Source organism: Mycteria americana, chromosome 2 (assembly GCF_035582795.1).
Source record: "Mycteria americana isolate JAX WOST 10 ecotype Jacksonville Zoo and Gardens chromosome 2, USCA_MyAme_1.0, whole genome shotgun sequence".
NCBI lineage: Eukaryota > Metazoa > Chordata > Aves > Ciconiiformes > Ciconiidae > Mycteria > Mycteria americana.
In genome coordinates, this window is record NC_134366.1 from 29268906 (window position 1) to 29290099 (window position 21194).

The following is a 21194-nucleotide window of genomic DNA, read 5'->3' on the forward strand; positions in this document are numbered from 1 at the left end:
TTGCAGCTTTGCTTAAAATCCCACAAATGGAGCAGATTCTTTCATACACTTTTCATACCCATGGTATTATACCTCTGTTTACAGTGATAGTAGGGATGTTTTGAAGAATATAGAATCAATATTTTGGGAGGTTTTAAAAAGAAAAATACTGTCTGATTTGTCTACTTAGTTGATTGCAACTTCCTGTTAAATGACACATTATTTAAAAATCTGTTTTTACCTGAAAGTTCTGTTAAACACAGAGCAAAAATAATTTAGTCCTTAAAACTGAAAAAGCAGATTTGGTGGTTTTAATATCTATTTGACACATATAGAATGTACAGTTTTAATGGACCAATATAAAGCTTTGGGCTTCGATGTAGTCCTATATATGAAATACCAGCATTCACAAAGCTCTGTTGACAGAGCGTGGGACTAGGTGCATGGCAGATAGAATTTCTCATCTATTGTCACTGCTCACTAACCTAAAAAAACCATGCAGATACTGACACCAGAGTTTCAATCTTGATCAGACATGCTTTAAGAGACTATATTAGTTTGCCAAGAATTAAATCTCACTTTGAGAAATACATATACATTAGAAATCTGTAACCAGTTCAACTTTCAAACAGTGTGCAAGTAGCAAATGAAGGAAACTACAGTATAAAAGAAAAATCACCTCCACTTTACTGTATAAACAATGTTCTTATAGAACATTGCTCAAGTAATAAATCTTCGTATTTACCAAACTTTCATGTAATAGAAATAGATGTCCGGCTGATAAGAGTTTGTTTTTTATAGCTTCATTTATGGCCCTATCACTATCCACAGAACTCGGAATGTAATAAATGACTCCAAGAAGTAGATCAACTAAAATATAGTTTAATGCAATACTGCTGGGTATAGTGGAGGAGTGATTACACTGTGCCTGAACACTCCTGCTGGCTAGTCATTAGAGGAAGGGACATTGGATTATTTTCTGAGCTTCTAGTTCTGAAGTCCTTGCTGAAGCAAAACACTTTTTTTTGGGGGTGAGGGTGGATTTTATTGTGTTAGTACAGGGACTATAGCTTGAAAAGAAACAGTCCATTAGAGAGAAATACAAGGTAATAAACTGGCTTAATTTCTCCTTTGGACATGGACATGCTAAAGGCCAAAGCAAGACATTTTTCACTTTAGGGATGGAATAAAAAAAGTTGTACATAGCTTTCAGAAAATTGCAGCTGCAGTCACTTACTCTCTTTTTCATCCCATCCCTTTAGTCTTTGTAATAAAAGCTATATTTCACTTCTGATTTAAACAAAATTGTTGCATAGTAGTAACTCCTGTTTGGTAATAACTTTGTTTTGTCTAGTAGCCAACTTTATGATGCAGTGTCATGGAAAGTGTGTGCATATCACAAAAAGTCCCTGTCCCAAGACTTTGTCATCTGAAAGATAGATAAAAGTTGCACAAATCAAGAAAAATATGAAAGATTGTGGTGGGTTTTTTCTTTTTTTAAAAATAAAGTTGGGGTGGTTGTTGCTAAATGGCAACCTGGTGTACATGTTCCAGGGAGAAGAATTTTGGGAATTGCCTTAAACTCTTATGAATTTTGATTTGTAATTTTTCCCACGCATGGCTGATGGCATCTGGGAGTTTATCAGAGAAACCAGCTGATGTTATATTCATGGATACATTGGAAAAAAATAGCAGCAGTACAAATGCTGAAGGCTTATTCAGAGTAAGGAGCTAATGTGGAAAGGGTGGCAGTAAGGTATAGTCAGAAAAGGAGCTCAGAATGATTTTGGCATCAGCAATAATTTGGTAATTGAGTTATCTGGAGCAAATCTTCATGGTTGTAGCTAAAATGATGCCCACGCCATGCATAGGGACAATTTGTAGAGACTAGTGGTGACTACAGATTTTTGTGCATTACACAGAGACTTTTTAATTGTAGAGTTACTGTATTAACTGATGCAGTGAGTTGCCAGCCATCACGGATTTAAAACCATTTTTCTCACCCTGACTGTCATCTCAGCAGAAGGTTTGAGATCTGTCCCTTGCATGGGCTTTGGATTATCCTGCCCCAGACTAGCATACGCTTGAGCTTCGAATACTGGCTTTACTGGCTTTTTGGACTGAATTGTTACCTGTGAAGGATTTTTTTTAATCAGCCGTTACATTAAGGCCATTACTGCCTTTTAAAGTACAGGAAACTCAATTAGTTACACTAATTGTTATTAATTTTTCTCCAAGTCATAGTCACAGTATTTTTTAGGGCAAATAAGCCTAACATTTTGCTTTGAAAAGAGATGAAGAATGTCAGTATGGTTTATTCTGCTGACTGGTCTGCAGGGTTGGTGACCAGCAGCTGTGGGGATGGGAGCTGCTCAAGCAGCTCCAACTGGTGTCAGATATCCTTACTGCGATAACGTACAAGACTATATTTGAGGCTTTGGCCAGATGGTGTCAGTTATGGAACCGAGAACCAAACTCAGGAAATGCAGAAGTTAAGGCTTGATTACACTGTGTTAACTGTTTATCCATACACATCATATTAACGGCTCTAATTAATGACAACAGGCTATTTTAAAATAGAAATGTTTAAGATGTGACTGTACTTCGCTTTCTGTGCTTAAGAATGATCTTTGCCTTGTGTTATGGATCCTTCGCTCTAATGTCTTTGAACTTAAAATTGCAGAAATTTAATTGAATTTGCCTCGTGTTTCAAAAGCAGATTAATCTTTGAATTGTTAGTTCAGATTTTCTCTCCCTAAACCACAGTATATGAGAACATACTTACATGTTATATTGAAAGCTTCTGTATTTCTCCTCTGCTTCTCAAAGGAAATGTTGAACAGTTGTAACTCTGAGGTAACCTGATCTCTTAGTAACTGGTATAGAGTTTGTCTTTCAGAATTATTTTTTTATTCATTTAGGTTTTATTTTACATACTTTGTATGTTCATTTGGTAAAATGCCTTTAGGCAGGACAACTTTTATAGGCGGAGGTAATATCTCCTATTAACCATAAGTATCGTTAGACAAACTAGACTAGCTTTTTGGAGACACCAGCCCTTCTTCAGGTGTGAAAATGAAAGCTGCTGCTGCTGCTCCTCAGCCAGATAACATCTGAGACAGTTGCTCAAAATATAGGTAAACTAAACCATCCTGGGAAGAGCGTTGATGCTTTTGAAAGGAGAAGAAGAGCTAGTGGGGGTGGGATGAAGGGTGATAGGGACCCAGATTTTTGTGGGAGGGAGAGGTTAGTAGGGGATGGGGATTTAGAATTGCTGTAAAACAAAGATCTTTCTTGAGGCCATGATTTTTAATGCTTGTCAGAGAAAATAACAGATACTACTTACAAACTATGTGCAAACCTGTAGTCAACTCCAGTCATTTTGCACTCATATTCCATTTTCAAAGCTTAATTGCTCTGGTTTTAGGCTTAAAGGACTTCTGTGACCCAAAGCCCAATATTTCTGTCTACTCTAGTTGATCTAAGAAGATATATTACCTTTGCTTATAGACTTTGTCCTGCCTGAGTTCTTAGACCTTTACAACTACAACAAACCACCTCTACAGTTATTTTTAAAAGTCGCTTGTTAGTTCTCCATACTCTAACTGACAGACATTTATTTTATTCTGGTAGTTGTCAGAGAGCATTTGTGGAATATTAAGAGGTCGTCTTGGATATTTCCCCCTTTACTCTTTCTTGACCACCATTTTACATTTAACACAATCTAGTATTTGGGTTCTCCAGAAGGTTAGGCTTGTTTTTCAGTGAGATAAGTAGACACAATTGTTGTTATCCCAAAGATAGGTCCATTGTATTGTTACTGGGCCCAAAGCAAAACATGCACTTAAACTGGCAAGTTGAGCTTATTTAAAGTGCCAGCCCAATTTAACTTTTCTTGCATTCACACTAAATGCAGCACTTGTATTTGTGTGTTGTTTCAAAGCCAATTATTCGCATACGTTTAAAAAGCAATCAGATCTGGTCTGTTAGGTCAAGATAATATGAACATAAATGCACATTCTTACAAATAAGCTGCCCTAAAATATAAAGTAGAAAAACAAATGTAGTGTGAAATGCTATGTAAAACGCAGGCATGGCATAATTAGCAAAGGACAGTAGAAATGCTGTTTGTTAGGACTTGAATAGTAACAGTCAATTAATTTCTCACAACGGGAAACAGCAAAGCATTTAACAAAGAAACATCATCTGTCTCTACAGCATAAAAGACTATACAAAGAATCACAAAACTGAGACAATTAATAGATCATAAGTCATGAAATAAAAAACAAGAAGGGACTGACTTCATATTTCTTTGCAAAGAAATCTGTCTCTGTACATTTTAATAATTGATAGATTTTTTTTTTAAATAGTATATTAATGATGCTCATTTATATAAAACAAGGACATACACAAAGCACAGCTAGTTATGTATGTTGTGGTAAATAACATGTACAATGTAATTGTAGGCTTGATAACCTAGGCATAGCCATCATTATTCAAACTAACTGTAAAAAAACTCAGATTATCCCTTCAAAGTTAGCTACTAAGGATATGATTAATGTTTCTTCCCTTCCTTTTCCTCAGTACCAAAATAATGGAAGTGATCTAAGTTGGATAAACAGAGAGGCAAAGCAGCATTGTGTTTAGATGCAGAAAGAAAGCAGTTGTAAACAAATCAAGACCTCAGGCTCTTGTAATAAAGAAAAATCTTATGATAAAACATTTAGCACTTCTACTTAAATACCTTGAATTGCCCCCAGAAAGCTTTGGTGACCATGTAAACTCACTAGGCTCCAAGTTAGGTACCTTCATTGAATTCCTTGTGTTGGATCATGTGGATACCTTTGAGAAGCTTATTTTCAGTACATAGACAGCAGAACCTTTCTCCTCCTATAGTAGGCTTCATCTTGCATCACTAAAGTTAATTACTTTTCATAGGACCAGGATCAAACCCCATGAGAGGATACAAGGATATTTTAAGGGTAACACAATTAAGGGAAGAAATAACATTATCTGGAAATGTTCTGTTATCTGGAATTTCTGGCTTACTTCTCCACAGCTTTTCTGAACATCACATGTCAGGGCTGTTAGGAAGGATACAACTTTCCATTTAGTTCCCTAGAGCATGTGGGGATCTGCTTAGCAATTTTTTGAATTGGGGTTATTTTGAGAAAGGCTGATGCCAAATAGATATTCAGTAGACTTTTAATAAGTGTGCTAAGTTGGCTAGTGATACCATGGGTTTTGATGGTGCTGCTTTTTACTCTTGTTTACTTAGTATTTTTAAAGTCCTGTTACAAAGCATACGTAACTTGGTATTACTCCTCTGGTTATTTGGGAAAAAAACCACAAATCCTTCCCTCTTCTCTTTCCCCACCCAACAAGAAAAAAAAAGAAAGAAAAAATATTGGGCCTCATTTAAAATAGAGAAATGAAAGCTAATGTAAATCGATTCCAGAAACAGTGGATAAGGAGGGAACAGGGAGAGGGGGGGAGAACAACTTGACTCTGCATTGCCTGTTTTACCCACAGCGGAATGTTGCCAACAAGAATATGGACTTGCTGGAAATTAAGTAAAGTGATCCTCCTCAGAGCACAAAAAAAGTAAAATAAATATGTCTGAGTTGCTGGTTTTTTCGATGTTTTTTGTATCTGCTTCTGAGCCAATGCAGCAACACAGTATTCATTAGTCACGGCAATCTAGTCCAACAGTCATACACAGAGTGTAATATGCTTGATCTACTAGTGCTGCAGTCAGATATGTGCATACAAACCTTGTCCAACAGTTAATGTTTAACTTTACTGGTTTGCCTTTGGTTTGCATGTTTACAACTGTATTTTTCTTCTGCAATGTTTTAAGACATTTGTCCACTGTAGAAGTACTTTAAGTGTAATATTGGGGAGCAGTGGCAACATCTTCGAAATTGTGAATGCCCCAAAATACTTGGTAGTAAGAGGTTGAAAATGTACTGATATCTTAAGGAATTATGGAGTCAAATGCAAATGAAATTTAGGGTATGCACAATGTGACATTTTGTACTGAATCCCAGGCTGCAATTTAAAAAAGTAATTTGGATTCTATTGGACATGCATAAAGTGATTTTTTTTTTTTTTTTTTTTTAAATTCCCCTACTTCATTTTCAGCAGAGCTCTAATAGATTTTTTTTCTCTGTGGGGATACTACTCTGCCATTGCAACTTTAAAATGCCAGCAGCTTCTGCTGCAAAGAATTTTAAAGAGACATTCTACTTAGGGATAATTTCAAAGCAAGAGGAAGGATTTGAAAACAACCCTTCATATATGATGCTGGAGATGCCCATCACAAATATTTAATATAAAATGGCTGACTTCCAGTGCCAAAGACATGGTGCTTTTTGATTGGTATATTTGCATATTAAAACTTTGTGCAATAAATAGTGTTGCATTATGTGTGATAAGTGATGACATTTTAGAGCTCAGTGAATTGCTGATTTTTTTGTTGATCTGCAATAAATGTCTGTAAGTATTCACATGCATCCCCTTTCTGAGGCATAGCCTAGTACTAGCTTCAAGTGCCATTCTTCTAACATCCTTCTGTTTAAAAGAAGAGGAGAGAGAATTTATGAATAATGGGAGTATAATCTCGTGGGGCTTTGCCCAAGAGGCTTCCACTTAAGGTGCAGATAAGACTGATGAGTTCATTTAACCAGATCACTGTCACCAAAAGGGGCTGGCTTCTCCCCTGCACCTGAGTCAGTCTAGCCACTTGTCTGATTTCTTGATGATTTGATTCATTTCACTAAGCTGGTGAAAAACAAGTCACCCCCACACACACATAGGCTTTGGGGTTTCCTGCCTGCTTAATAAACTGAACTGTCTTGCCGAAGCGTCAGATGAACAGCAGAGACAGTGTGAAGGACCAGCTCCTTTAGTGAGGTCTTACCTTGGCTTAGCTGTCTTAAAACTACAGAGTAGGAATGACTGCATGGTACATAATTTATAAGAAACAGAATCATGTTACTTCAGGTAAATACTCTGTAAAATCTGCTTGGGATACCATTCAGAGGTCGTGTGTTTTGAGTTGCAGTAAAAATGCAAAGATGTTCTGCTGCTGTTGAACAAATATTTGAGCAAAGATGGAGAGTAGTAACGAGAATGTAGAAAGGAAGTGGCATAACTGGGAGACAAAAATGCATAGAAGAGCTTCATTAAGAGCAAAATAAGACGAAAGGTATTGAATGAAGCGCTGGCCTTTTTGTTCTACGAACAATAGCCCTCAAAGACAAATACTGCCATCAAGAGAAGCTGATTTAAGCAGTGTCTGATAGTCCAAAAGAACATGGTCTTCCCAAATGTTGATTCCCATTTGCCTTAACTTTTACATGGGCCCAAGCAGCAATATCATACATTTTTGTGCTGTAACATAAATAAATAAATAAATACTTTTCCAAACATTTAGTCCTTTCAAAACCAGTAGCTTCATGTTTGCAGTGCTTCATTAGACTGAAGAGACTCAAAACATAAATTGATCACTAAATAAATGTTTTATTAGTTAAATGGGAGCTTGCAGACAGTGTTTTGCTGATTCTGTGTACTAGTTACTTCACTTCTCTAATCTTTACAAGGTGCAAGTGGTAAAATCAGCCCTTGCCAGTTCTCTGAAACAGTGCAATTTAGTGAGAAGTGTGAACGAAAGTGTGCAGAAGCTATTTGGCCACCAATCTAATGCTGGAGAAAGGAGGTCACTGTGCAAACTGGGTGATGAGTGTCTTTGTGAAATTTTAAAGTGGAAACCTGTCCAGGATGGTGACTTGCATAACATAGACCAAAGTCTTTGCACACAAGCTATATTACAAAGGCACTGTGCTCTTGCTTTCCTCTGCTGCCCTGTATGCCAGCTTCTCAGTCTTGTCTTCCAGCTCTTTAGCTTGCCACTCGCAGTGCCTATTTCTAGACTTACTTACCTTTTCAGAACAGACTTGTGTCAGTAAATGCTGTGCGGAAAAAAATAAAAACTCTATCACCTTACCATTAGCAATAAAAAATGCAAGCTATAAAACACATCCTGACTTTCTACTCACCCATTGCTCGAAGTTGCTCCCCTATGTCCTGAATGTTGCAGTCCCTGGTAGGAGATCAATAATAAGGGAAGGAGAGGATAAACATTATGCAGTATGGAAAATGTTCCATTGCAGTGAGAAGAAACTGGTGTTGCTTTGCCATGTATATCCATTTATTGATAATATTAGTGTGGTAGTACTGAAGCTAATCTATTGCCTCTTGAAATTATCTCTTTCTTTCAGCTGTCCACACTGAAAAGGACTTTTATAAGGGTTTTTTTGTAATGGAAAACGTTGTAGCTTTTGAATCTGGTGGTATTATGCTCTCTCAAATATCAGTATCAGCACTGCCACTTTCAAATTAATGGAAGCGCAGATGATTGGGAACAAAGGCTTCATGTGATTTAAATGGTTTTAATCCTGGATTATTTCAGTCAGAACTCAATCTTAAAATATAGTAATAGTAAGTGGGAGGGAAATGCTTGGGATTTTACTGCTTTTCATAGTAAATGACAACGTATCTAGCTTGTTTAAAACATTTATCAAGATTTACTTCCTAACAAAGGTTATGGTAGTATCCAGTTGATTCCATTACTGCCAAGGTATTTTATCCAAGTGGGAATTGAATCCAAATACTCCCTCTTGCCCCTTGAAATACTGTTAGGTCTGCTTATTTCTGATTCTGATCTTATTTTTGATCTAGACTTCGCAGGTTGTGCCTTGCACTTTGTCACAAAATCCCTGTCAATCTTAAATAGTTGGGATTTCAGAAAAGATATTTTATAGCCTTGTGACAACCAGTACAAACTTTCAGACCTGCTAAAAGACTAACACAATGACTGCTGTATATGCATAGTGCATTTTGGTGTTCGTGAAAGTATATTGATTGTGGTTAGTTTTTATTTTACATATCTAAATGTCTATGCTTAGCTTCCTTTTGAAGCAGCTATGTATGAAGAATATATGTTTGAAAAAGTTGCTTCAAAAAATTTTGAGGTCTTACTTTGATTTTTGACTTCCGTTTACATGCTCCTTACTAGCTTTCTTTTGAGCCCTTAAGGAATGTCACCTGATTTATCTTACTAACATTGCTGTAGTAGCAGGTCTTCCATCTGAGGGAATTGGAAAGTATTATCAAAAGTAAAAACTACAAAAGGACTTTCATAATACTCTGTTATGGTTAAAACAACTTTCTTTAATATGCATCCTAAAGCCGATTCTGCATTTCTTTTAATTCAAAACCTCCGGACTATGATGAAACATTTATTAGATTATTACAGATCAGACTTTCTTTTAAGTTTCTCATTCTCCCCATCTAGAAATATTCAATTGCCATAAGAAAATGGTGACATGTGATATGCACACAGACATCAAATGGGTTTTTCATTAAAAACTTGTAATGATTTTCTCCCCTGCTCCCTCTCCCCTAATGATTTCAAGAGAGACATTTTCCTGCTGATAGAAGGCCTAGACCCATCTGTGATTGAAAATAAGGATTCAAAACAGGGGAACAGCCAGCAAGTAAGTAACTTTGCCTCCTTATAAAAACACTGGAGGGCTTGGAGGAGACAAGGATCCTAGAACTTTTCCAAGTAGGTATTATTAGGAAATCTAGTACAATGACAGATGACTTGTTGAAGAAACTAAAAAAACAAAGTGAATACAGGCTCAATATGTAGGTCCACTCATTCCCTCCTTCTTCCCCCCCCGCCCTGCTCCTTCTATGTCAGTTATCCTGAAAACACACACACACAAAAAAGTTATTGAGAGTGAGAATTACACTGCTGTTTCTGGGAGGGCTGGAATTATTGTAGTCGTGGCTCCTAGGAATTTTTCTCGTGATTTATTGCAAAATCTGGTTGAAGGTTTTTCTGCAGTTGGAAGCTTAATTTCTGTCTGCACAGCTGCCTTGTTCATGAAATCTGTGAAGATGTAATAATTTTTGAGACTTATATCCTTGTGTCGTTTGGTTGAAATGAGTCACTTGTTCCTCTTAGAAGACCAGACTGAAAGAGGGACTGTTGTGTGCATTGTGTTGAATGCAATGTTTGCTTTTCTCATTCTTTTGGTTTGCTTTTCTCATTCTTAATCTTGCCTGAAAATTGCTGAAACTGTAGTTTGAGGAAAATTTTAAACACTATCTCTTGGCTGGGTTACAGTGTTTGGAGAAGTGCATGTAATATTCCAAATACCTGAATTTCAGAAACATTTTCATATTAGAAGAAAAGCTGGGGAACACCAGCACATCAGGTCCATTGACCAGGATTTGGTGGGTGCCAAAATGAATTGAAGTCTTCTCCTTGCCACTTTGCGTGGCCTCCAGACAGCCTGCGTCTTCCCTGTCTTCTCAAGTAACAGAATTGAAAATCAGAAGTAGGGCAGGATTCTTCCTTTGGATAAATGTGTATACTAGAGTAAAAATCAAATGTAGATTCAAATCGTTAACTTTTGCTCCTAGGAGTATGAATTTTCAGTACGTATGCTATCTTATATACAATCTTACTGAAGTGAACATACAGTCTGACTGTTACTAAGGAGTAACTTCTAAAATGAAACTAGTAGTTTTGCTTCAAGAAGTTCAAACATTGTGCTGAATTTAACTGCCTCAAAGGCTTTAAAAAAACAAAACAGCCTGGAAGTGGCACAATAACTTTGTGACAGGAGCTGTGGGAAGACCGTTATAAATTCTTATTTTTCTTAGGGTCAGAACTTGTCTATAGAAAAACCAAAAAAACAAACAAAAAACCAAGCCCCAAACAAATCAGTTCTGTACTATGAAATATAAGGTTTTCAAAGTGAAAGTAGTGTTTCCATTAAAATTGGAAATTATCATTTGCAGATAAACATTCACTTTCTCTTCATCTTTCACAGTGTCTCTTTTGTTTGCAGAACAGACTAAAAAAACCCTTTAAAAACAATTTACAAATGTGTTAACCTTTTCATATGGAGTGTGTTGACTTGTGAAGCCAAATCCACCAACTAGTTCTTAAACTACTGAGTTTTTTTTTAAAGAAATACTCAAAAGATATTGTGTTGTTAGTTTGTTATCGTAGTTATTACTTTCAGACTACATTAAAAAGCAACAAATACGTAAAATCTGCTTGTAACAATTCTAAAATGCTGCAGTGATACATGTAGCCTAAAACCAGTCCTTATTAATTGACAATACAAAATCAAACCTTTTCCAACTCCTAAAGGTGGAATGAAAAGTAAAGTAGACTTAAGTTTTTGGTTTTTCCTCTTTTTACATGCTAAAAGTTGTAATATTCTGAAGCCTTGTGTAATGTCTAGTCTATACTTAACCTGGTGTTTCTAATCTAGCTCAAGTACAATAGGGATAAAGGCAAAATAAATGAAATGGTGTTAGGGAAGCTATAGACAATATTTTAAAGAAAAATCCTTAATGCAGCTCAGCTTTTTTTTTTCATTACTGGGAAATGAGTGAATTTAAACACCTTGAAGGAGTTGATTCTCATTTTTGCATCAGTCAACATTAGCTTAGGGAAAACTCCTGAATATTTTCATTTGAATAAAATGGGAAGTGTTTTCAGCTACATGCAATGTATTTCTGGCTAAAACATTAAATAAATTTAATGTAGCCAAATAACTAAAAACCAAAAATCTGAATAACCATTCACTGTTTTTGAAGTGTAAAAGTTAACTTAGCTGTAAAGTGTTTCCTGGGCACGTGCTAGCCTGACCACCAAGAAAGTGTTATTAGGATACTGTAGGAAACACATGTAATGGTTTTGGTTCTGATATTGTAATGAAATCAGTTTCAACAAAGTAGAAAAAAATTCTCTTCCAGCATTTTTGTGGGTATGTTTTGGGTGTCTTATGTTTTTTATTATTACGAACACTTAGATTTTGTTGTGGTTACCTAAAAAAATGAGGCGACACATACAAAAGTTGTGCATTGCAAGTTGTATTAAACATGACTTTTATCCAAATTACATATTATGACTTAATTTGCTGCACCTTCACCGTAGTGAGATTGTTTTATTTCATATGTTGTAGAGAAATGTATGTTCCTGGAGAGCAAGTGGTCAGGAGTTGATTGGTATTTTGTCTTGATGAAGGAAATTATAATTTTTTTATAATTATGTTAATGTTTGTCAATAATAATAAATGTTAATTATTTATTATTTTTCCATTAGTTACCCTGTCACTGAGTATGATAATTAACAGCTTCGGTAGTGATCAGGTGATTAGCAGTATCTTGGTTTGTTGTTTGTTTGTTTTTTTTTTAAAGTTAAGCATTGCAGTTCCTATTTAATACATCTGCAAACTTACTGTAGATGGTCATTAAAAGTATCTACAGGAACCTGTGTGGTGTGTGTGTGCTTGGGGGAGGGGTTGGTTTTGGTTTTGGTTTTTTATTCATAGAGGAACACTGACGTAGAAATCAAAAGCTTGGAGTAAAAAGAAAACACTTGTTTCCAGAATAGTGAAGACTTTTTTTAAAAAAAATCTTTGCAAATTTGGAAGTAGTGTGGTTTGTTTTTATTGTGAAAACTCTCAGGAAGAACAATTCAGAGTCGGTGCCATTCTTCCCAGCTGAATGGCACTTGGTTTGTGAAATGGAGCAGCTGCGGTAGTTTTAGCTTGGCTCACAAAACCATTTGCTTTTTAATCAAGAACTTCGGATTCTGCGGTGGTTGTTCATGATGAAGATGGCCAGCTATGCGCTGTGAGACAGCTGTAGTATAATTGAGACAGACTATGTGAAGCAAATATAAATGCTGGATGGATGTCTCAAAAGCAGAATATTCACTACACTGTAACTGAATTTTTAAAAGGGTGAAAAACATTTATACAGGCAAGAATTTACTACACGTCAAAACATTTTATGTATAGAGATGTTCTTACATATATTGTATAAAACAGGGTTTAAGTCTTCAGCGTTAGCATTCAAATTATTCAGTGCAATAATCCCAGTTTTGGTGAAGTGTGTACATAACTGCATAATGGGAAATGCCCCACTTTTCCAAAAACATTATTACAAATATAGTTGAGGTCTCTTTCTTAAATTGTCTGGGATGCGTTGTTTGTCTGAATGTAGGTATATACGTCACATGTTCATACAGAGGCTTATTTTAAGAAATAAAGACGCTTGTATTTTATCAAATGGAATAGAAGGCTACCAGAGGCACTGAGAGGAGTCATTAATCTTTGGTGGCAGTTATGGCAGTTACACATTTAGAAGAACTTTTTAAAGCAGGTAAGTGTTGGGGAAATGAGCGCTCTGTCTCATATAATGTAAAACCTCAGACTGACAGTTTGTTTTAGAAGGGATTTTTCTAAATAGCAGTGTTTGACTAAACCAAAAATATCTTGTTTCGCATCACAAATCAGAAAGTGCTGCCCATATGTTAAAAAAACAACAAAACAAAACAAAGAAAGGTTGAGTTTTAACATTTTGTAGTAATTTTATAGTCACAGTTAATAACTATTTTGAACTTGGAGTGGCTAGTTGTATATTTCATGCTGAACTACACAGTCTTAATATACATGAGAAGTTTGTTATGGATTAATTATACAGATCAGAATGTTTCGCTCTCTCCAGACAGGCTGTTCCACTCTCTTGCTGCCTTTTAAATAAGGTTTAGCTTAACTTTTAAAAAAATACTATTCCCAAGTAATATGAAGATAACAGTCCTTGTGGCAGAATATGGTGTTGCTCCTAGATGTTCTCCTTTGTTTGAAAACACTTTGTCCCATTTTATGTTTCTGATGTGTGCAGTCTCAAACCTCTTTGATGCTGACTAATTGGGGGGGGTGGGAAGACAATGTAAAAGGGTTAATCCGTTACACTGGTATTAATGAGTCAGCTGGATCCCTGCCGTTCTCTCCTTTCTGGTTCACTTAGCACCGATTAGCACAAATGACACTTAGTTTTGTGGGAAGCAAGCTAGGAGGATGGTAGGTAGTGCAGACCTCAGATGAGAACAGCCTGGTCTCAGGTTAATACAGGTAAATAAATCCATGCCATATGGGTTGAGATAAGAAAATAATCCTGTTTTCCTGCTGGACCCCTGGGAACACTGAGAGTGTTGGTAGGGCTAGGATATTTTAAGCTCACACGTGGTAGATCAAAAGGTGGTCAGGTTGTTTTCTGAACTCCATTCTCTGATGTACTGCTGGGGATTTGAGCTTTGGATATACTCACCTGACACCTATGCATTAGAAGTAAGATGGTGAAAGAAAGTTGCCATTTGCATGTGTGCAACTGAGAGCCCCTTTCTTAAATCTGAGACCTCTTGTGACAAAGTTTTGAAAAGGTTTGATTGGGTATTAATACAGCGGTAATGTTTCTGTGGTCTGTCCTGAGCTTTTCATTGGGGATTCTGGGACACTAATAGACACTAATTCTAAGATGTATTGTATTTTCATTACTTTTGATTGCACCTATAACTTGTAAATTGATTAAAGAAGCAGATGGGGAGAAGGAAATCATGCTTCAGAACACACTTATGGTCCAGTTACTTTTTACAATGTTTTTTATTAATTTAGAAACAAATTCAAGCACAGCAAACTCAGAAACCCTCTCATACACCTTCATGCAACATATGCACTGAAGTTCAGGTGAAGCTTTGACTCCTGTCCCCTGGTGCTTCTGGCTTGGATCTTCCCAAGATTAAGGCAGAGACACCTGTTCCCACCTCATTCCTTCACTGCAGGCATCATTTCACCTGCACTGATGCCTAAAAGAAAACATGTGCAGGGTGGCTGCAATATGGGATGGACCTCAGGTAACTAGAGGGATGTTGGAGTGTCTCTTGTGCCAGAGCATTTCCTTCCTCCCCAAATCTCTTCAGTTGCTGGGATGCTCTTAGAGGTGTGCTCACATCCCATACCTAAAACTCTTCTTGCTGTATCAGAGCTTTTCTTCTGATCGCAACCTTTCAGAACAGCTGTCTAGGTTTGGTCTACCCTTCATGTTGGAGAATGGTGTAGAAATCATGGATTAGGTCGCTTATAGGAGTGTTTGACTTCAGGTGTCTCCATTTGGGAGCAATTCTTCCAATTTAGTCACTGGATGGAAAGATGCTTCCCTGCATACAGAGCAGGTGTTTAACGTTGGTGCTTCTTGGGCACCTTTTGGGGAAGCCTGTTAACAATAGCTGTGTGGGGAGCCTAGTCTCCTAACTTAGGGGTCTATGTTGCAGCTGTTCCCCTTTCCCAATAAATTAGCCCCAAAACATTCTCTGCATTTGTACACCACACCTATGTTTTAATAAACTCACAACAGGCACAGTCTTCTAACCTCGAAGTTGCTTAGACAGTTTTGAGACTGGTTGGTTTTGAGGCCTTTGTTCCTAATTAATCCCTTTGGGGCAGGACAGTAAAGAAAAGGAATTTTTTCTAGCCACAAAAGCTTTAAAGTTAAGTAGTGTGGGATATCTCAAAGGCAAAATCCTGTATGCTGTCTTCTCCCATGTCTGATCTTATTCATCTAAGAGTTGTTTGGCCAGTAGCAGTTTTGCGAGAGAGGATAATCTGATTTTATCAGCTTGCTGCCACCCAAAAGCAAAGGTGCTATTTTCCTCCACTTCAGTGAATCTTAGTTTCCCCCAGCTCTGGTGTTTTCTGGACTTTGTGAATCAGGAGAATTCCCAGAAAAAGATGGGTTAATAAGTGGGAAGTCAGATGTTTGTCAGAGTCAGTGCAAGGGCAGGGCCTTCGAGTGGGGGCAAGAGGAATTCCCCTCCTTAGTGGCAGTGAGCGATTATATCAGCTCGTGTGGTCTCACACCATGTCACTTTTATCCAGGCAACGATTAAAGACAATTGATCGTACTGCACGCAGAAATAGTTGCTCTGTTGAGAAAATCACCCTGTCTTAGACTAGCTCCATATGTAGCTGGGCTGATCTTTTGTCCCTGTGAGGGAGGGCCAGTTCCTTCATCCTGCTTCAGACTGTACACTCTAGCCATTTAATTTTCTGCAATTTTGTGAACTTTCTTTGCGTTTTTGTTGTGCGGTTCTAGTAAGGTGAATTGGTTCAAAGGGGTTGAGTGATGGAGCCAGGTAAGGTAAGAGGGAAGACAGAAATGGGAGGTATGAATGGAAACGCATCCTTGGGCATTGGTGAGCTGCTCGATTGCCTCTTAGTATCTCATCACACAGTACTATTCAGATACCTGATAGGGAGCCAGGTCTGCTTACTAAGGTGAGAGCAAATTCAGCCAGCTGAAACAGTTCTGGATTAGAGAGCTGAGTGGACACCCTGAGGAGCCAGGCTAGCCTCAGAACGGATGAGGGGAAAAGCAAACAGCTCAGAGCCGAGAGGAAAGATGGGTCCACCCATTTTGGCAGGATTGAGTTGATCTGACAGCAACCATGTGCAGTATCTGTCCCGCTGCAGTGCTTGTGTGTGTAAACCTCTAAGCACTAAGCCTGTGGTCCTCGCCTCGTCTCAAAGGAGATATCAAATCAGTTGTCTTCCAGACAGAGGCAGTGTCTTTGGGGAAGAAAAGAGTGTCATTTTGTGTACATGGCCCTGGATTTTTTTTTCCTTCCAGTTTTTCTGCACATCAGGCTGCATAATGATTGTGGGCAGATCACAGTGTGAGGATTTCAGGTTCTGAATATAGGACACGTTCTTGAGTAGAGCACACATAAAGCAGTAACTGCATCATGGAAACTGAATTCTCTCTTGTTTTGTGAAAATCATTAATCTACTGTAGTGGCTGCCTATCAGATACAGGAGTTCAGGTCTTTGTGACCTAGAATTTCATCTGCCAATTTTCAACCAGTTGAATAGGTATCTGGTAACACAGCCTTTTGTGCATAGGATGGGTTGGTTCGTTGACTTGTTTTATAGGGAGACAGCAGGGTGACATTGTTGGTCTGTGCTTTTCTCTGAGTACTGAGTTTAAAACAGAGGTGGTAAGGAGTATGGCTAGAAATGGGAAAGAATATAATCTTCACAGAATTCCTCATGTTCAGGGTTCATGTAAGTGCATCTTAAACAGAACTTATAAAAATTGCATGACCTTACTTACTTTTTTTACTGCTATACCTGCAAGAAATTAAATACTTGGATGGATTCTTTCCATTGACCAAGTAGATTTCAGATTTTTCATAAAATTACTTTGCTCCCAGTAATTCTTAAAGCCAGTTTATGGAAGTCCTGAAAGAGCTGTCATCCAGACTGATGCTGTTTGCTTCCGGAGATGGCTCCTTGAACACAGCAGTTCAGCTTTGTGTAGTGGGTGTTCACTTGTCTGATTCTTTGGGGCTGCCAAAGTAAAAGTGAAAACAAGTTTCTCATGAGGAGAAAGCAAAAGACAGAAAACTCGTTGCACTGTTCACCCCTTAGGAAGAAAAGGAAGAAAACTAAAAGTAGGTATTAATCTCTAGTTTCGTACAGCCTACTGTATGAAAGAACTGATAATAACAAAAAGGAGCATTTCCTAATACAATAAATTGTTTGGGGTTTTTGATATGCTTAAGAATTTCATCATGTTTTTGATATGTGAGTGCTATCACACCTTTGAAACTTACCATGTTGATTTGTATAATGTCTAGAGTGGAGACTATATTTAGATCTGAAATACTGCCTTCTGTTTTTTCACGATGGAAAGCAAGACTGGTGCTGTGATAGGGTATGTTTCCGTAGGACAGCTGAGCCACTTAACTGTCTGAAGAAGTGGTCATCCTGCTTCTTGCTCCTGGAAGCAGGATTACTTTCCATCATCCTTGTGCCAGCTCTGCCGGCTCATTTGACATCTCTGATTTAGCTCACTAAACTGGCAGTAAACTAACCCAGCAAGAAAGGGAGTATGTATTTATCTTGTTTAACCAGTTCAGTAAGCTCAGGTGGCTCACAAGACCTCAGGAGACTCTGGGAGCCACCACAAAGGAAACAGTAGGAGCACCGGGGCTGGGGGGAGAGGCAGGACTGCTCCTTTTGGCAGCACCGAGCTGTTAGCCTGACTCAGCCGTGTTGTGAAAACTCACCCTTAGGTAATAGTGTTCACACTACAGGTTGACTGACAGTTCTTCAAATAGTAGCCAGAAGGGAGTTACCAGATGCGCACGGTTTGTTTTCATAGGGTGGCCTTGTCTGTTTTCAGTGTGTTGTGTTTTGAAACAGATACTTACTCTATTCTAATTGTGTTACTGCATGAAAATTCTGCAGAAGAATTACATGTGCAGGGAACTGTCTGGGAACTTGATGTTGAGCAGGTGGGTAAGGAGCCACAGGATCTGTAAAATTTTGTACTTCAGCCTCTGGGACAATCTGCCCACTGGATTTTGGGGAATTCAGAAACCTTCCTGAATTCTGCTACTTCTGGTCTGCTGAACTTTGCAAGCTTGAAAGCCTGAGCCAGAGAGTGGTCCTTCATCTTTGAACATCAGGAAGTTTTTCTTGGAAGATCTGGTATCCCCTGTTAATGTAGCTGACACATTGCCATGGATCTTGAGTGCCCGTAAGCCTGGAGTTCACTGGAAGCCCTGGCTGCAGAGTTTGAAACCCACTGCAGCTCACCCCGCCGGCTCCCCGAGGCCTCTAGGGAAGTGGGTGGTTGCCATCTCAGGAAACCAGAAATGCTTTTTTGAAAACTGCCTGTCTGCCTTTGTGCTCTTGAAGCTGGCGTGATCCTACGTGGATGTTTTGTTGTTGGTTTTTTTGACAAATTGAAATGTTTTGGTTTCAGCTGGAAAATGCCATTTCTGCGCAGAGTTTAGGGAAGGGACTGATGTACAGTGTAGGCATAACTTGGCATAAATGATTGTAGCCCTCAGACAGTTCCACACCATTAACAGCTGATGATAAAAGTTACAACCAGCTGTGACCTTTCTTAGTTTTCTCTATGAATGATAAGAATATGGTACAAAGTCCTGGCAGATTTTTTTAACAAATTATTCAAGTACTGCACAATTTTTTTTTTCTCTTTGCTTTGTGGGCAGTGTTAATGTCACTTTTTGGTGTACATGCAAATGTTTGGAAATTTCATTAAAAGATGCAACCAAAAACATACCAACTAGACTTTTTGATCTGTTGCCCTTGTATCTTTGTAAATGGGTATTTTAATGTGGTAGAGTTTTTTTAGACTTTGTGAACTAGATTTCTCTGATCAGAAATTTTCATTCGTCCCTTCTCCCCACAAAAATAACTCCTGCCCTCCTCTTTGGATGATTTTAAATAATTCTGCTAGTGCTTTTCTGTGCTGATACTTCAATTTTTTTCCTAACAAATCTCCACTACTACATTTGTGTAATGTGAAAATGCAATTGAAGGTCCAAACAATGGGTAGAAAGGTTTTAATGTACTAAAGCCAGAAATACTAAAACTGTGTGAATATTTAATGCTATTTATCTCATTGCCTTTAAAATCAAGCAGTCTAGCGATAACATGTTGAGGTGAACATTTCCATCTTGTTAGCACGCAAGTCAAAAGTAAATAAGAAGTTCCATAGTGTAGTTTCTTCTGCAAAGCTGACTTTAAAATAAAATTCCTAGAAATACTAAACCAGCTTAAAGCACAAAAGTAATCGGAAAATAACACTTTAATCCTAGTTAATCCACATTATTGACCTATGTGCTCTAATAAATAAATAAATAAATAAAATTATGTAGTCTTTTAATCATCTGTGTGGAGCTAGTTAGTCATGAGAGAGGGCTGATCCAAAGATTAGCTACTGTGCTGGTTTTTGCCATTTCTGAGGACAGGTTAAATTGATTTATGTTTTATTTTTGTGAGGAGACTGCCTACTTCTTAACCTGTTTTGTTTGTTTGTTTGTTGGTTTTACATCCCCTTCCTAAGACTGACGTACAACAGAAGGTGGTAGTAATACAATGGAATTAACAATGTAAACCAAAAGTAATATTTCAAGGAGCTATGGAGGCAGAGATATTTTGTTTGTTCTATTGAATAATTTGTTAAGATTGCTTTTGGATCTAAGTTCCCTTTTTTAAAATATATATTCAGAACCTTTGTGTAACAATTTTACGTATGTTTATAAACTTGTACTTGTTACTGTACAAAATGCAGAGAGTTTATACTTCTTTTTAGATGAAAACAAAATATGCTGTGTTCAGAAAAACTCTGCAAACATGTGCCAGAAATGCAAAAACAGCGGTGGATGTAACATAAGGTTTTACACTCAGAATTGACATTATATACATTGTCACAGTGACATAAGATTGCCAGGCTGCTGTTTAGAAAAACTTTCAGAAAAATGTGGGGAGGGGGGCTTTTTGAGCCAGAGTATTTGTAAGCCTCGTCTAAAGTGTGTCTGACAGAAGCTTAGATATTATGATTTAATTTTCTGCATCATGTGTATTGGTGCCTGTATGTCACACAGACACATATAAGCTGTGTATCAGTGTATCTATATAACTTTGTGTGTGGTGTTTATGTTTTAAATTAATTCTGCTTAACTTTGTTTCAGAATTGAGTGGGGGCTTCCATGCCTCTGAGAGGATGATAGCACTTTAAGTAGGAAATGATGAATACTTTGCAGAAGATGTCTTATAATTATGTTGCATAAAAGTTACCTTAAATGAGTGTTCTGTCCTATGCATTAATTCTTCTCCTACAAAGGATTAACTCAGCTTTCTGGTACTTTCAGAGTTTCTAGAAGATGTGAAAAAAAAAGTTCTTAATAACTAACATGAATGTTGTAGGCAGCTGCCCACACATGAAGGCTAGTTATTGGGATGAAGTTGCATATGATCATCTGCTCATCACAGTGCATGCCACAGCAGTTAGTAGCACAAAGGTGTAAGTGACCCTAATATGGGTAGACCGAGTGATTGATTTACAAATTTTTCTGTGGGGTTTTCCTCTCTTCTTCATTATGTAAAAATTATTTCTTGTGTAAACATACCTGAAATGCTATCAAGATAGAATAAAACACGGTGTTCCCTGGAATAGGAGAAATGATGAACTTCAGTTTCTCAAGGACCTCTTTGAGGATCTCCTAGTCCTTCTACGCTGCTACAAGAGCCTTGGCTATTTCCCTGCATTATTCTAGTGGCATCCCTTGCCTTCATTCCTAGTGACCAACCACAGCAATATTTACCAACTGGCCTGCTCGCAGGCCAAGAAGAACAGAGAGCAATGGGTTTTTCCTTCAGCAGGGTCATTACTGCTAGTCTCTTTTTACTACCCAGCTGCAGATGATTATATTCTGTAAACATCTTCAAGTCTTCTATCTCTGT

The 21194-nt window shown here is 37.7% G+C and overlaps 1 protein-coding gene across 3 annotated transcripts in view; it reads left to right on the forward strand.

The window, feature by feature from the left end:
* UMAD1 (UBAP1-MVB12-associated (UMA) domain containing 1) overlaps window positions 1-21194 on the forward strand; it is a 79775-nt gene that overhangs the window by 30609 nt on the left and 27972 nt on the right. Inside the window, exon 2 of one of the 3 annotated variants that reach the window (XM_075492876.1) lies at window positions 20603-20754. The exons of the other annotated variants lie outside the window; for them this stretch is intronic. Within the exon in view, the coding sequence (XP_075348991.1) occupies window positions 20691-20754 (64 nt within the window). The 5' untranslated portion in view covers window positions 20603-20690. The remainder of the gene's footprint in view (window positions 1-20602; window positions 20755-21194) is intronic. 3 annotated transcript variants of the gene reach the window in all.